Consider the following 16,350-nt stretch of genomic DNA (forward strand, 5'->3'; position numbering starts at 1 on the left):
TGTATTGTTCATATAGGAAAAACTTTTTTCCTTGCAATTATGATTCTATAAGTTAAATATGTAAATTATACATACACATTGTAGATAAAATATAGAGAGTAGCTGTAAAGAGAAAAGTAAGCCAGATTCAAATTGTCTAAAAAGTAGAGTTTAACAGTTTTTCTATTCATGACCCTGCTTTGCCTGAGAATTTTTTTAATTAAATTAAAAAAAATTATTAGCCAGGCAGTGTTGATACGTACCTTAATCTAGCATTTAGAAGGCAGAGGCAGGTAGATCTCTGAGTTTGAGGACAGCCTGGTCCACAGAGTAAGTTCTAGGACAGCCAGGGTTACAGAGAGAAACTCTACCTTGAAAAAAAATACATCTATTTATGTGTACATGCAGGTGCTACTCCATGTGTGGTTAAAGGACAACTTGTGGGGTCAGTTCTCTCATTCCAACATGTGGGTCCTGGGTGTTGAACTCAGGTTGTCAGGTTTGGCAGCAAGTACTTTTACAACAATGGGTCTTTTTTTTTCTTTTGGTTTTTTGAGACAAGGTTTCTTTGTGTAGCCCTGGCTATCCTGAACTCACTTTATTGACCAGGCTGACATTGGGTCATCTTACTAGCTTATGCTTGAGAGATTCTTAAACAACACTGACATATAGGTATATAAAAAGGTTAGACAAATCAAACTTTTATTAATAATTAATTATTGAGAATTATTTTAAAACTCATTATTTTAAAAATTATTTTAAAATTCATTGATATACATGTGATTTTTACCATTTACTAAAGATGAAAGTAAATTTACATACTAATGAGATTAATGTACCTTTCTATTTTTATATAAATTAAATCTTGGCTGAATATTTGATTCTGTAGGACATTAAACAGAGTTAATCAGATTTTATTTTATAATTGGCAATGTGAGACTGCTTTTTTAAAATAGTACAAAATGGCAGAAATATCTTTAGGGCCTTTTTTGTAAATTGTTGCAAATTCTGTCCTAACTCCAAGGTGAAATTAGCTAATGATTTTTTAAAAATTATTGTATGTATGTGTGTGTTTTGTCTCCATGTATTTATGTGCACCATGTGTGTGCCTGTTGTTGATAGAGGCCAGAAGAAGGCATCCAACTTCCTAGAAGTGGGGTTGCCCACAGTGGTGAGCCATCACGTGGGTGCTATGAACTGGAGAAAACAGCAAGTTCTCTTAACCACAGAACCAGCTCTCCAGCTCTCATTTAATGATTTTTTTTTTTAATGAAACTTAAGTCAGCACCTTAAATGGTGCCTTAGTTTCTTTTCCCATTGCTATGGTAAAATACTTTGACAGTTCATGGTATAGTCCATCATGATGGGGAAATGAAGGCAGGGGAGGCAGAAAACAAGGAAGGCATGCTGCTCATCCTTTGCTCAGCTCACAAAGACTCAGATCCCAATCAGGGAATGGTGTAATCTACAGGGAGCACTCTTCTAACCTCAAGTAACAACAGTCAAAATAATCTCCCACAGTCATGCCCAGAGCTCCATTTCAAGCTGTCATGGTGTCTTAGTCAGTGTTCTATTGCTGTGAAGAGACACATGACCAAGGCAAGTCTTATAAAAGAAAGCATTCAACTGGGGCCTTGCTCTTTTAGAGGGTTAGTCTGTGATCCTCACAATAGGAACTGGACAGGCATGTCGCTGACTCAGTAGCTGAGAGCTTTACATTCTGACTCACAGGCAGCAGGCAGAGAGAGACAGGGCCTGGTGTGGGCTTTTGAGACCTCAAAGCCTACCCCCAGAGACACACTGTCTCCCACAAGGTCACATCTACTCCAGCAAGGCAACACCTCCTAAACCTTTCCAAATAGCTCCTATGACTGGAGACCAAGCACTCAAACATATGAGCTTATGGGGGCCTTTTGCATTCAAACCACCACAGATGGTTAGTGTTAACTGCTGAAATTGTCTGGGAGACATATTCACTGTGGGTGGCAGTAGTCCCTAAAAGGGATCCTCGGCTATATGAACATCCATAAGTGCCTTAATCACTGTTGTAGTGCTGTGAAGAGACAAAAAGAAAGCATTAAATGGTGGTTGACTTACAGTTTCAAAGGATTAGTCTGTTGTTGTCATGGTGGGGAGCATGGTGGCATGCAGGCAGACATGGTACCAGAAAAGTCTCAGAGCTACATCCTGATGTGCAGGCAGGGAGTGAAGAGACCGAGACACTGGGTCTGGCTTGGGCTTTTGAAACCTCAGAACCCTCCCCCAGTGACACACTTCCTCTGACAAGACCACACCTCCTAATCCTCCTCATATAGTGCTACTCCCTGGTGGCCAAGCATTCAAATACATGAACCTATGAAAGCTGTTCTTTTTGTTTTGCTTTGATGGAGACAGGGTTTCTCTGTGTAGCCCTGGGGCTGTCCTGGAACTCACTCTGTAGATCAGGCTGGCCTCAAACTCAGAGATCTGCCTTCCCCTGCCTCCCAAGTGCTGGGATTAAAGCCACCACCTGGCATCCATTGCATTATGGATGCAATGTGACCAGCTGTATCAATCTCCTGTCACTGTCACTTCCTTCACTGAACTGTGAGATGAAATAAATCCTTTCCTCTTAATTTCCTCTTAAGTTGTTTTTGTCTGGGTCCTTTTTTCTTTTCTTTTTTTCTTTCTTTTTTCTTTTTTTAGTTGTATTTACTTTATTTTGTGTGTATGAATGTTTTACCTACATATATTGCCTGTGTACTACATGGGTACCTAGTGCCCAAAGAGGTCAGAAAAGGAGTCAAATCCCCTGGAACTGGAATTACAGACAGCTGTAAGCCACCATGTTGTAAGCTTCACATTCTGAGAACTGAGCTGAGCTGAGCTGAACCATTTTTCTAGCCCCAAGCCAGGGTATTTTTATCACAGCAATAGGAAAGACAGTAAAGGCACTGAATTATTCTTAGAGAGTTGGCCATGCCAACCATAACAAATAACAGTTTTTAAAAATCAAACATTCTAACAGAACACAATCAGTAGATGTGCTAATTTAATATGTATATGAGAAATGATAAAAGGAAAATTATTAGAGGTATGTTACAGGGAGTCTCTGGAAGGAAAGAATTCAGTCAAGAGACACAGGCAGTTTAAGTAGAATTTTATTTAGCAAGGAAAAGTGAAGTAAGTGGTAGACATAGAGATTGCTGCTCCCAAAGGCAGAGTACCAGCACAGTTAGATCTCTGTTTGGGTTTCAAAGTAGTTTTTATGAATACTTATGTATTATGTAGCATATTCATGGGGTAAGGTGACTGCCCCCTCTCAAGTGTGCTCACTATATCTCTCTTTTAGAGAATGTATCAGACAGGGTTCTCTAGAGGAACAGAATTTGTAAAAACCATACACATATATATATGTGTGTGTGTGTATGTATGTATGTTTGTTAAGACCATTGGCTGTACTTCCAAAGGACTTGAGTTTGGTTCCTAGCACCCTCAACCATCTGTAATGCTAATCCCATGGGATATGATGCCCTTTTCTGGTCTTCATGGGCACCAGGCACACACATACATTCATACAGACATACAGACATACATTCAGGCAAAACACTCATACACATAAATAAAATATATAAATAAGTTTTTAAAAATAATTATTGTCAATAAAGATTATATTTTAAAGTGTTCTTGTTATAAAAAGAATATAATCGATTAGGTTTTGAAAGTCAAGCCTGATAATCTTTTAAAAAATTAGTACATTTTCACTTAATATTACTACTTTCAGGTATATATTTAAACATAACATTCTCCTGTTCATTTTCCACATATTTCATTTGTTCTGTATTCTTTTATTTCTTCTTTTGCCTTGTTTGGATACATCTAATTAATTACACATGGTTTTTATAAATTCTTAAGTGTCTTTGATAATATGTATCCATTACTTACCATGTAATACTCTTTTTGTTCCTGCACCAGTATACCCTGTCTTCTCCAAGTGGAGAAGTTCTTTGGCATTTGGCATGAATCATCTGTTGCTATATCCTATACTGATTTTAGTATTACTTATCAGTATTTATAGGTGAGTCTTTTCTCCAGCAGTAAAGACTTTAAAGTTACACACTTTCCATAAGAGAATACCAAAGCAAGTATGGCAATTACTTGATTTGCATTTTTTTTAGAATGTAAGTTACTGGTTAGTAGTGGCTGTAAGGGTTGCAGCTCGTAGGGAAATGTATCCTGGCAGTTGGGAGCCAAGAAATATCACAAAGTCAAAATATACAACAAACCTCACACGAGATTTCTTGGGAGAGACATAAGAGTGTGGCTGCACTCTGGAAAGCAATCTGGTGCTTTCTCAGACAACTAGGAATAGTGCTTCCTCAAGATCCAGCCATAGCACTCCTGGGCATATATCCAAAAGAGGCTCAAATACACAATAAGGACATTTGCTCAACCATGTTTGTAGCAGCCTTATTTGTAATAGCCAGAAGCTGGAAACAGCCCAGATGCCCCTCAACTGAAGAATGGATGCAGAAATTGTGGTACATCTACACAATGGAATATTACTCTGCAATGAAAAATAAGGAGATCATGAAATTTGCAAGTAAATGGTGGGACCTGGAAACGATCATCCTGAGTGAGCTGTCCCAGAAGCAGAAGGACACACACGGTATATACTCACTCATAGACATATAATATAAGATAAACCTACTAAAATCTGTACATATAGAGAAACTGATCTAGAGGGAGAACTCTGACTAGAATGCTCAATCCGCATCCCGAAGGGCAAAGAGGATGGACATCAGAAGAAGAAGGCAGGAAATAGCCTAGGGGTGTGCCAGGGAGGGCCTCTGGGGGGCTCTGCCCTGCGGACTGTCGGGGCGGATGCTGAGACTTATGGCCGATGGTTGGGCGGAATGTATGGAATCTTATGTAAGAAGTGGGAAATAGGATCTGGAGAGGACAGGAACCCCACAAGGAGAGCAACAGAACCAGAAAATTTGAACACAGGGGTTTTCCCAGAGACTCATACCCCAACCAAGTACCAGGCATGGAGATGGCCTAGGGCCCCTGTGCAGATGTGGTCCATGGCAGTTTAGTGTCTAAGTGGGTTACATAGTGATGGGAGGAGGGACTGCTTCTGGCATAGTCTGGTTGGCCTGCTCTTTGATCACCTCCCCCTGAGGGGAGGGCAGCCTTACCCGGCCACGGAGGATGACAATGCGGCCACTCCTGATGTGATCTGGTGGACTGGGATGGGAGGGAAGGGGGGGTGGGAGGGACTGGGAGGGGAGGAGGGAGAGGCTTATGGGGGATGCAGGGTGGATAAAGTGTAATTAATTAAAAAAAAAAAAGTGTGGCTGTCTCTGTTCCAGTGAGGGGCAGCCAAGAACTGAGCAGGTGGCAGGCTTTATATAGGGTTTCTTGGGTTTGGGGAGTTGAAGGGAGTAGCACTTTCCAGGCCTGGGATTGGTGGGATTCTATGGCCTGATAATTGGACTTTTTTTCCTGTAGGGTGGAGCTTGGCCATTACAGCAGTTAGAGTAGTCTGGGGGATGGGACCTGGCCACTTGCACTTTGAGGTTTGGAGTGGCCATAACTTGGAGTAAGTCCAGCACTTGGGATTCTGAGGCATAAGGACTAAGAGTTCAAAGCCAGCTTCAGTTGTGTGACTATATCCTATCAAACAAGAGAGAGAAAGAGGAAACAAATAGGCACACTGCTGAGCCGCATACAAGACACTGTCTTAAAAAATGATTTCTTTTTTGCTTCTACCAAAGTATAGACAGTTTAGCTAGTGCTAATTCTTTTGTGTTGTGTTGTTATTTGTTTGTTTGTTTGATTGATTGTTTGAGATAGGGTCTCACAATATAGCTATGAACTCACTATATAGCTTAGGCTACCCAGGAACCCAGGGTTTCCTATCTGTGCCTCTTGAGTGCTGGGATGACAGTATGTGCTGCTGTGTCCAGGTTTAGTTATTTAACCTAGGCCTCTGTAGGGACTTGAACCAGAATATGTTTATGTCATTTCAGGATTTGCTAACATTTGGGGATGTGTCTATAAATTTCACTCAAGAGGAATGGGAGTGGCTGAATGATGCTCAAAGAGATTTGTACAGGAAGGTGACGTTGGAGAACTACAGGAGCCTTGTGTCGCTGGGTAAGGCAGTCTCTGCAGAATTCTAACTCTGAATGGGGCTGTGTTCTGGAAAATATCTCTGAGATGGTGAGTGGGAATGAGCTGGGTGCCTCTGTTGGGAAAGGCCCAGTCATCATCAGTGCCTTTGGAGTAGGTTTTGTTAAAGCATCTTGTTCATATAGAACATCGTTCTCAACCTTCCAAATGCTTCCCTTTTTATTAAAATTTTTAAAAATTACATCTCTCTTTGTGTGTGTGTGTGTGTGTGTGTGTGTGTGTGTGTGTGTGGTATATGAGTGTGTGTATGAATGTGTGTGTGCATGCATGTGTGTTGGGGAATTGTTTGCACATGCCACAGTGTGTGTGTGGAGGTCAGAGGGCAACTCTGTGGAGTCAATTCTCCCCCTCCACTTTTACAGGGGTTCTAAGGATGGAACTTAGGTCACCAGACTTACACAGGAAGCACTTTTCCCATTGAGCCATTTTATTGGCCTGATTTCTCTTTCTTATGTCCATATAGTGAAACATGCCTGTAGTTCCATGTGCTCAGAGGGCTGGTGTATTAGTCAGGGTTCTCTAGAGCAGTGCTTCTTAGCCTTCCTAACGCTGTGACCCTTTATACAGTTCCTCATGTTGTGACCCTCAACTGTAAATTATTTTCATTGCTATTTCATAACAGTAGTTTTATGAATTGTTTGAACTTTATGAATTTATTAATTTTATGAAGTTATGAATTGTAATCTAAATATGTATTTTCTGATGGTCTTAGGTGAGCCCTATAAAAGTGTCATTCAATCCCAAAGTGGTTGCAACCCACAGGTTGAGAACCACTGCTCTACAGGATCAAAACTGATAGGATGAGTATAAATATATATATTGATAATATACATTATATATTACTATATATTATACATAATTATATAATATGTAAGTACATTTAAATAAATATATTTCTATATTTATACTCATATGTATATGTAAACACACACATGTAATGGGATTTATTAGAATGGCTTACAGCCTGTGGTCTAGCTAGCCCAACAATGGCTGTCTACCAACAGAAGGCCCAAGAATACAGTAGTTGTTCAGCCTGTGAGCCTGGATGTTTCACCTGGTCTTCCCTATACACCAGAATCCCAAAGAAGTAGGCTCCAATGCCAGTGAGAAAGATCCAGATTCAAAGAGGGTCTTAGACCAGGTGGTGGCAGTGCATGCCTTTAATTCCAGCACTTGGGAGGCAGAGGCAAGTGGATCTTTGAGTTCAAAGCCAGCCTGTTCTACATAATGACTTCCAGGACAGCCAGGACTACACAGAGAAACCCTTGAAACCAATTAAAAAAAAAAAAAAGAATATTTCCCATCTTCCTCAGCTTCCACCTGTAAAACTTGACGTTCCTGATGAGCAGGAACCTTGATTTGATCTCTGAGAGTGGCTAATTCCTCTTCTGTTTCTTGGAAACAGGAATCTCTGTTTTTAAACCAGCTGTGATCTCATTACTGGAACAAGGAAAAGACCCCTGCATGGTGCAGAAGGAGATACAAAGAGACACATGTCCTGGTGAGTGGGAATGAGCTGGGTGCCTCTGTCGGGAAAGGCCCAGTCATCATCAGTGCCTTTGGATTAGGTTTTGTTAAAGCATCTTGTTCATATAGAGCATCATTCTCAACCTGCACAGCCCTTTATACAGTTCCTTGTTGTAACTAAAAATGGTGTTAGACTAAACATTGTTTATTATTTATTATTAGTCCTATGATTATTACAACAATATTATTTAAACTGCTACCACAATCAAATAAGACACAGATACCTTTTAGATTTTAATATTGCCTTATTCCCTTGGGCCAGGCAGATATTTCTATCTATGCTATCTCAGTAACTCACCATCCTCCTCCCAGCCTTAACCCAACCATAAAACTATTTTTGTTGCTACCTCATAACTGTGATTTTGCTGCTGTTATGAATCATAAGATAAATATCTGCTTTCTGATGATCTTTGACCCCAAAGGGTGTTGTGACCTCTAGGTTGAGAGCCACTGATGGAGAGGGAGATCTGTTGTGCCAAGCTCCTGGTTTACAGTGAGTGAGTTATTAGGTACAAAGCCTGTGGCAGTAGAAAAAGAAAACAGCAAGCTGTAGAAATATGTTATAGCAGCAGGTCAGATGCTCACCCTGACAGCAGAAGCCTGGGAACCAAAATGGTCCACGGGGCCTTCTGATTGACAGAGAGGGTTCCAGGCAGATCACCTCCCACAGTGAGACTTTCTGGTTGGCTGTAAGGACACAGTGTTTTCTCTCTTGCAAATTTCTCTTCTTCTATTTTCAAGGACGTGGTGTTTTCCTTTTTTAGGATTCATTTTTATTTTATGTATATGAGTGTTTTGTACACCACATGCAATGCCTGCAGAGTCCAGAAGAGGGAGCCAGATGCCTGAATCTGGATTTACTGAGTTTTAAGAGCCCATGTGTATGCTGGGAACTGAACCTGGGACCTTTGTAAGAGCAGCATGTGCACTTACCTGCTGAACCATCTTTCTAGCACCATGGATATGGTGTTCCTATTGGAGGCTATTCTGGTGGGGTTAAAAACACACGGGGTTGCACAGGGATGGTTGGAAAGTACAGCCATCCCCAGACAAAGGGTCCTGGGGGACACTCTAAGAATGCATGCTTGAGTCTGAAGTGGGTGGACTAACTGTTCATCTGGAGTTAGCTTCTCATTGAATTTACACAGCACATGACAATTCTCTGAAAGATTTATTCATTCTTATTGTATGTGTGTGTGTTTTGCCTGCATATATGAGCATGTGTGCCATGCTCACAGAAGCCAGAAGAGGGCACCAGAACTGTAGTTACAGCTGGTTGTTAGCCACCATGTAGTTGCTTGGAATCAAACCCAGTCTCTTGGAAGAGCAGCAAGTGCTCTTAACCACTGAGCCATCTCCCCCGGCCAGCAAATGACATTTTAAAGACTGGATGTAATATATATCCTATTATCAAAGCTGGAAGAAACACCGAGCATAAGCCCTGAATTACTCTCTCTGCACACTTTACAAGTTACCTTCATTTCCAATAACTCATTTCCTTTTCTCTGCATCCAAATGAGTCCTTGTCCTTTTGTCTTTTGGTTTGGCACAGGTTGGTCCATTGCATTAAAAAAGAAGAAAAAGGAAAAAAAAAAAAAAACTAGACTCATTGTTTCTTTTCAATCACTCATTCCTTTTAGACTGAGTTCCTTTTAACTCTTTCACTGAGTTGCTTTGAGCACAACATCATAGTTAACCCCATGAGTTATTTGCAAATTTATAAACTGTTGGAGAAAAAAAAAAAGAAAGCACTCTTCAAACTTATTTTCAAGTTTAGGTGATTCCAGAATGGTAACATGAAATAATCAGAATAACATGGGTTGGTAGGAGAGAGGAGTATGGTTGGAGATCTAAGAATTCCAGGGCTGGTAGAGTGGGTTGATCACTGGCACTGCATAAACCTGCCATCATGGTGCACACCTATAATCCCAGCACTGGGGAGGCAAAGGCAGGAGGATCAGGAGTCAAAGGTCATCCTCAGACAAGGCTGGGCTTTAGGACATTCTGTCTTAAAAGAGAAACAGAGAGATTGGAAAAGGGTAGAGGGAAACAGGGAGAGAGAGATCATGAGTATAGAATGCAGTTTGCAACTGACCTGAAAGAAAGTCTGAATTAGAGACACTGTGAGTAAATGGTACTGCTCTCCTAAGAGGCTGACAGGTGACACCCAGTGCTGAGGCCCTGTGGGGAAGCAGATGTCTGATAGTTTTCCCAGAATCCTCTGTAGTAAATAGTCTCTATAGTTTCTTTGAATGAGTTTTATGTATTTGTATTTGTCTGGTAGTTACTTTTTTATTTAAGTTGCCAAATTTATTTCCATACACTTGAGCAAAGTGATCTTATAACTTTTTTGTATCTATGAGAGTTGGCGATTTTAATTTCTTATTTTATATACTTGTCATTTGGAAGTGATGTGTTTTATATACACATCACATTGGAAGTGATGTGTTAGGCTGCTCTTCATAAATCTGTGTTATTTTTCAAGATTCAACACATATTTTTTGTGTGTGTTCCTATTCTCTTTTTCAATTCTCTGTTTTTCGCTTTTTTTTTCTTTCCTTCTGATTTTATCATTTACTATGGTCTCCACATTGCTGTAGGGGTGGCTTAGCCTGCTGATCTCATCCTCTCTAACTTGGTGATAACATTGACAAGGGCTGTGAGATTTCCTCTGTGTATCCTCAGCTGTCTCCTGTAGATTCTGATAGCTCTTGAGTTTTCTTACTGCTCTTTTCTATAGTTTTGAATTTCCCTTTCACTTGAGTTGTTTAAAAGATCATTTTCTTGTTTCATTGGTCAGATTGTTTTATTGTACATATATTAGGATATATTTATAGACAGTAAACTGCATTAATAAAAATCATACAATTTGAGGAATTTTGACACATGTTACTTTAAACTGAAGTTTTGTTGTTGTTTTTCGAGACAGAGTTTCTCTGTGTAGCTTTGGCTGTTCCAGACTTGCTTTGTAGACCAGTCTGACCTCTAATTCACATAGATCTGTGTGCCTCTGCCTCTGGGATTATAGGTATGCACCACTGCACCTGGCTAAACTAAGTTTTGACATCATGTACTACTGTTTACAAAATTGCTTTGACTATTGCAGAGCATTTATATTTTATATAAATTTTAGAATGAAAATGAGAATTTTTACTCAGAGAGCTTTGTTTGGGATTATGTTTGTCAGTTGAGAAAGAATTGACATGTTAACCTTAAAATCCAACAAGTTTTAATTTTCTCTAATTTGTCATAGGAATATTTTATAATGCAGTCTAGTAGTTTTTCCTTTGTTCCTTCCTTTCTGTCTTTTATTTATCTTCTGTCATTTATTTATTTATTTATTTATTTTTGGATTGTTTTTCAAGATAGGGTTTCTCTCTGTGTAGCCCTGGCTGTCCTGAAGCTCACTATGTAGACCAGGCTGGCTTTGAACTCAGAGATCTGTCTGCCTCTGCCCCCACCATTTTGAGGCTTTAAGGTGGTGTTCTTATTGCCTTTTGCATTTTCTTCCTGAAGCTCTGAGGATTTTTTTATGTAATCATGCCATCTGAAGACATGGACAAATTTATTTCTTCCTTTCTGTGCTTTATCTTTTGTTTCCTACTATCTTGCAATGGCTAGCGTTTGCTATATAATGTTGAATGGAGGTAGTAAAAGCATATGTACTTAGATTGTTCCAATCTAAGGAAGATATGTGTTCTGTTTATACCTGTTAAGTTGTTTCAAACTGTAGGGCTTTTGTTAACTACTTAGAAACAGATCCCTTGTTTTAATAAAAATTTTATAATTAACAGTTCAAATACTCATTCTACATCTATTGAGATGATCATATGATTTTTTTGTTTGTTTTTTTCTACTGTTAAGGTAGTGAACAACAGTGATGATTTTCCAATATTAAACCAACTTTCCATTCCTTGGATTAATTACTTTTGATCAAAATTATGCTTCCTATATTTTATATGCTTTCCTATGGTTTGTAATGGTTGGTTAAGGTTTTGCTACGGAATTTGATTTGCTATAGTTTTGTTAAACATTTTGCATTTATATTTAGGCACTGCATTGGTCTGTGGGCTTACTTGTAATTTCTTTATCTGGCTTTGTTATCAAGATAATGCTGGATTTGTGAAAACAAATTCAGGAGTCTTTCACTGTCTTCTCTTTCTGAAAAAGTTTCACAGAATGGTATTTTTTCCTTTTACGTCTTTGGTGTAATCCACTGTTGAAGACATACATAAGAAACAGATTTAATGACTATAGAATTATTTTGGAATATAATTCTTTTTCAACTTTGGAAAAGCCTTCTTTTTCAAGAGACTGTATTTCATATGAGTTGACAACTTATTAACATAAGTTATAAAATTATCTTTTTAGTTGTGTAGAATATGATTAACTCCTTTCAGCTCTGATATTGGCAATTGTTTCTTTTTTAATTTTTCTAAAATGTTTTAAATTTTTTTGTGTGTGTATGTGTATGCATGAGGATGGGCACACACATGTATGTGTGTGGAGGTCAAAGGACAACTCTCGGGAGTTGCTTCTTTCCTTCTATGATGAGCTGGAGATCTGCTTTAGGTCATCAGGCTTAATGGTAAATGCCTCTACACTCTGAGCCATCTTACTGGCCCTCTCATTTTCTTAGTAAGTGCTCTTCATAACCTAATTTTGCCCTTACTTTTTCTAGTCATTGTACCTGCTTTGTTATTTTCTCACTTAATTTGTGTTTTTCTACTTCATGTGGGTTTACATTGGTCTTCTCTTCTGCGGTAGCACCTCAAGGATTTCCTGTGTTCGTTTTGGTTGTTTGTTGTGTAATTATACGTATTTTTAAATTCTAACTATTCTGTAATACTCTGATAGCTAGTACATGTCAGACATTATTATGTCTCTTAAATGTAGTTTCTTTGAGGGTAGAGATCATCTCTCTCTGATTTCAGTCAGTACTTTGAAATTTATTGAGATATGTAGCTTTTGAAAAGGTCTAGCTTATTGAACTATACATGTCCTATATTAAACAACTTTGCAACCTTTGGTTTAATTATTTTTGGTCAAAATTATGCTTACTATATTTTATTGAATTGAAAACCTATTGGATACCATGAATACATATTGGACAGCTGTTGAATGTAGTTATATCAATATAGAGTAGGATATGATAGTTAATTCTGATGAGACCTACTTCATATTTACTGGTTTTTGCCAGGATTTATCACTTTTTAAGACCCTGGTCTCAAAACACACAGGAAGGTAATGTTAGGCCACTGAGATGGCTCATCAGGTAAAGGCACTTACCACCAAGCCTGATGGCCCCAGTTCTATCCTCAGGACTCACATGGTGGAAGGAGAGAACCAGCTTCTGCAAGTTGTCTTTTGACCTCCATACAAATGTCATAACATTCACTTATGTGCACACATTAAATAAATGTAGTTTTAAAGAAGTAATCTTATTTGGGACTAATAAGGGGAAGGCAAATTAAACTCTGTACTAAATCAATAACAGCAAGCAATTTGATAGAAAACTTATGTCTTCATGAAGGCATTGTGGTTTCAGGAATCAACTTAAAATTATATTTAGTTAGAACTTATTACAAAGAAAAAATTTTTTTTCAGAAACACTTTTTCTAGAATGCAAGAGTTAACAATAGAGTTTAATGACTCACCATTAGATCTGGGTATCCAATGGGTACTTTAACTACATTCTTGACATTCTAAAATTGACTTTTAACTTGAGAAGAAGAGAAGATGTTTGAAGACTGTATTATTAATTCAGATATACAATGATAATTATGTATAAAAATAATTAATTAATTTAAAAACATAATTGTGCTTTTTGATGACCTCTTTAATATTTTTTCTTTTATTTTATTACATTTCATGGTTATATATGAGTAATTTAATCAACTAGCTTTTTTTCTTTTTTTTCTGAGACAGAATCTCACTATATATCTCTAGCTGTCCTGGAACTCACTATGTAAATCAGGTGGGTCTCAAACTCAAAGAGAATAGCCTGCCTCTGCCTCCAAAGGGCTGGGATTAAAGGTCTGTGCCCTTGCGCTCATCTTAATCACCTTTCTTAATTTAGTTTTTAAGATGCATTAAGAAATGTTAAATCCTTTAATTTCTTTTGCATTTCACTTTCTCTGAGCACTTTCTTTTTTTACAATGAATGAATTTTAAAACATCTATTTTTTTGGTATCTTTTAGATTGGAAGTATGTATTCAATGGCACTGAATTTTCATTAAAGCAAGGTATTCATGAAGAATCTGCCAAAGGCCTAACAATGGGAAGAAGCCATCTTGGTTACAGCCTTGACTGTCCCAATTTGAAAGAAGACCATGAAAGTGAAGACTGGTTTAGGAACAAGTTGGGAGGTCAGGAGGTGCATTCTAATCAGTTGCTCATTTCTCATAAGGAAGTTCGTGAAGATCAAAGTAATGGGTGTAATCCTTCTTGGCAAACATTTCCTCAGGATGCAATACTAGATATGCCGCAAAGTTTCTCTACCAAAGAAAGAACACACCAGTGTGAGCCCCAAAAGAAAAGTCACCGAAAAAAGTCTGTTGAAGTGAAACATAAGAAGGCCCATGCAGAAAAGAAAATTCTGAAGTGTAATGACTGTGAAAAAGTCTTTAACCAGAGCTCATCCCTTACTCTCCATCAGAGAATTCATACTGGAGAAAAACCCTATGCATGCATTGAATGTGGGAAAGCCTTCAGCCAAAGTGCAAACCTAGCTCAACATAAGCGAATACACACAGGAGAGAAACCTTATGAATGTAAAGAGTGTAGGAAGACCTTCAGCCAGAATGCACACCTTGCTCAGCATCAGAGAGTTCATACTGGAGAAAAACCTTATCAGTGTAAAGAATGTAAAAAAGCCTTCAGCCAGATTGCACACTTGACTCAGCATCAAAGAATTCATACTGGAGAAAGACCTTTTGAATGTATTGAATGTGGAAAAGCTTTTAGTAACGGTTCATTTCTTGCTCAGCATCAGAGAATTCATACCGGAGAGAAACCTTATATGTGTAATGTGTGTGGAAAAGCTTTTAGTCACCGTGGATACCTAATTGTACATCAAAGAATTCATACTGGAGAGAGACCCTATGAATGTAAGGAATGTAGGAAATCTTTCAGCCAGTATGCACACCTTTCTCAACATCAGAGAGTCCATACTGGAGAAAAACCTTATGAATGTAAAGTATGTAGGAAAGCGTTTAGCCAGATTGCTTACCTTGATCAACATCAGAGGGTTCATACTGGAGAGAAACCCTATGAATGTGCTGAATGTAAAAAGGCCTTCAGTAATAGTTCATCTCTTACACAGCATCAGAGAAGTCACACTGGAGAGAAACCCTATATGTGTAAGGAATGTAGGAAAACTTTTAGCCAAAATGCAGGCCTTGCTCAACATCAAAGAATTCATACTGGAGAGAAACCATATGAATGCAATATCTGTGGGAAAGCCTTTAGTTACAGTGGATCTCTTACCCTGCATCAGAGAATCCATACTGGAGAGAGACCTTATGAATGTAAAGACTGCAGGAAATCTTTCAGGCAACGTGCACACCTTGCTCATCACAAGAAAGTCCATACTATGGAGTCATTCTTGTCCCTTTCCTCTCCATCATCCTCTACATCCAGTCAGTTGCCAAGAGCTATAGTTTGATCTCCTAAATATGATCCAAATTTGACCCATTAGAACCATTTATGTTTCATTATCCTTGTCTTCTACATGTTAATCTGTGTTATGTGGAATATTGAAATGGCTTTCCAGTGTATTCACTTATGCCTCTGTCAGTTTCCACACTTCAGCAAAACCTAAAAAAATCAACAACAAATTTTGGTCATATTATCTATCCCTCATTAAGTAAGATTTCTTACTGATACCCAGAAATTTGTAGGGAAAAAGCACACAGTCCTTAAAGTAACCTAACAGGCCACCTTGGCCCTAGAACCTTGTTTCAAACTACCTTTTAAAACCTTCATGTCAATATTCACCACTCTCCCTTTTTTGATACATACAGAATTAAAATAGATCTAGGCTTCATCCTTGCTCTTTTATCTTCTATCCCTAATTTTTAGGAGAGCATTTGGTCCTTTGTAACCTTCAGTCTTATTTATATTATGGTACCAATAATGGCTCTACCTCAAAAGTAATTGGGGCAAGTAAATAATGCATGTAAGTTTCTTAGCAGAGTGCTTAGCATAAAATAGTATTAATCTAAAATAAAAATATGGTGATATACAAAGAAGAGTTGGTTATTTTAGTCATAAGAAGCAAAAACACAGACCTGAGACATAAGATTTTAAAAATGAGAAATACTAAAGTTGGAAACAGGTGTAGCTCAGTTTATAAAGTGCTTACTTAGCATGCTCAAAGCCCTGAGTTCAATCCCCAGTGCCATGTGAATTAGGCATAGAAGTTCAAGGTTTTCCTTGGCTACATAGTAAATTCAAGGCCAGCCTGGGCTACATAAAACCCTATTTTAAAAATACATATACTATATGGGTGACATCTAATGCATTTGGCTTGACATTAAACTGATGATAGAGGGAAACATGTTAGCTTCTATTTCAGCATGAATATGTAAATATTACTGGATAAGAAAAATGATTTAATTATTCAAGTTCTATGAATCCACACTTGCTTTTCTTTTTAAATAAGC

At 38.3% G+C, this 16,350-nt stretch overlaps 1 protein-coding gene across 2 annotated transcripts in view; it reads left to right on the forward strand.

Annotated features, from left to right (window-relative positions):
* LOC110559125 (zinc finger protein 583) overlaps positions 1–15,731 on the forward strand; it is a 26,132-nt gene extending 10,401 nt beyond the window's left edge. The window contains exons 3-5 of one of the 2 annotated variants that reach the window (XM_060375818.1): positions 5,994–6,120; positions 7,562–7,657; positions 13,885–15,731. In XM_060375818.1, coding sequence (XP_060231801.1) covers positions 5,994–6,120; positions 7,562–7,657; positions 13,885–15,350 — 1,689 coding nt within the window. In that variant the 3' untranslated portion in view covers positions 15,351–15,731. Of the gene's footprint in view, positions 1–5,981; positions 6,121–7,561; positions 7,658–13,884 lie in introns of those variants that run through there. The other variant, XM_021654396.2, reaches the window with a different exon arrangement.
* The last annotated feature ends 619 nt before the right edge of the window (positions 15,732–16,350 follow it).

The sequence above is a fragment of the Meriones unguiculatus genome, chromosome 1, assembly GCF_030254825.1.
Source record: "Meriones unguiculatus strain TT.TT164.6M chromosome 1, Bangor_MerUng_6.1, whole genome shotgun sequence".
Lineage (NCBI taxonomy): Eukaryota > Metazoa > Chordata > Mammalia > Rodentia > Muridae > Meriones > Meriones unguiculatus.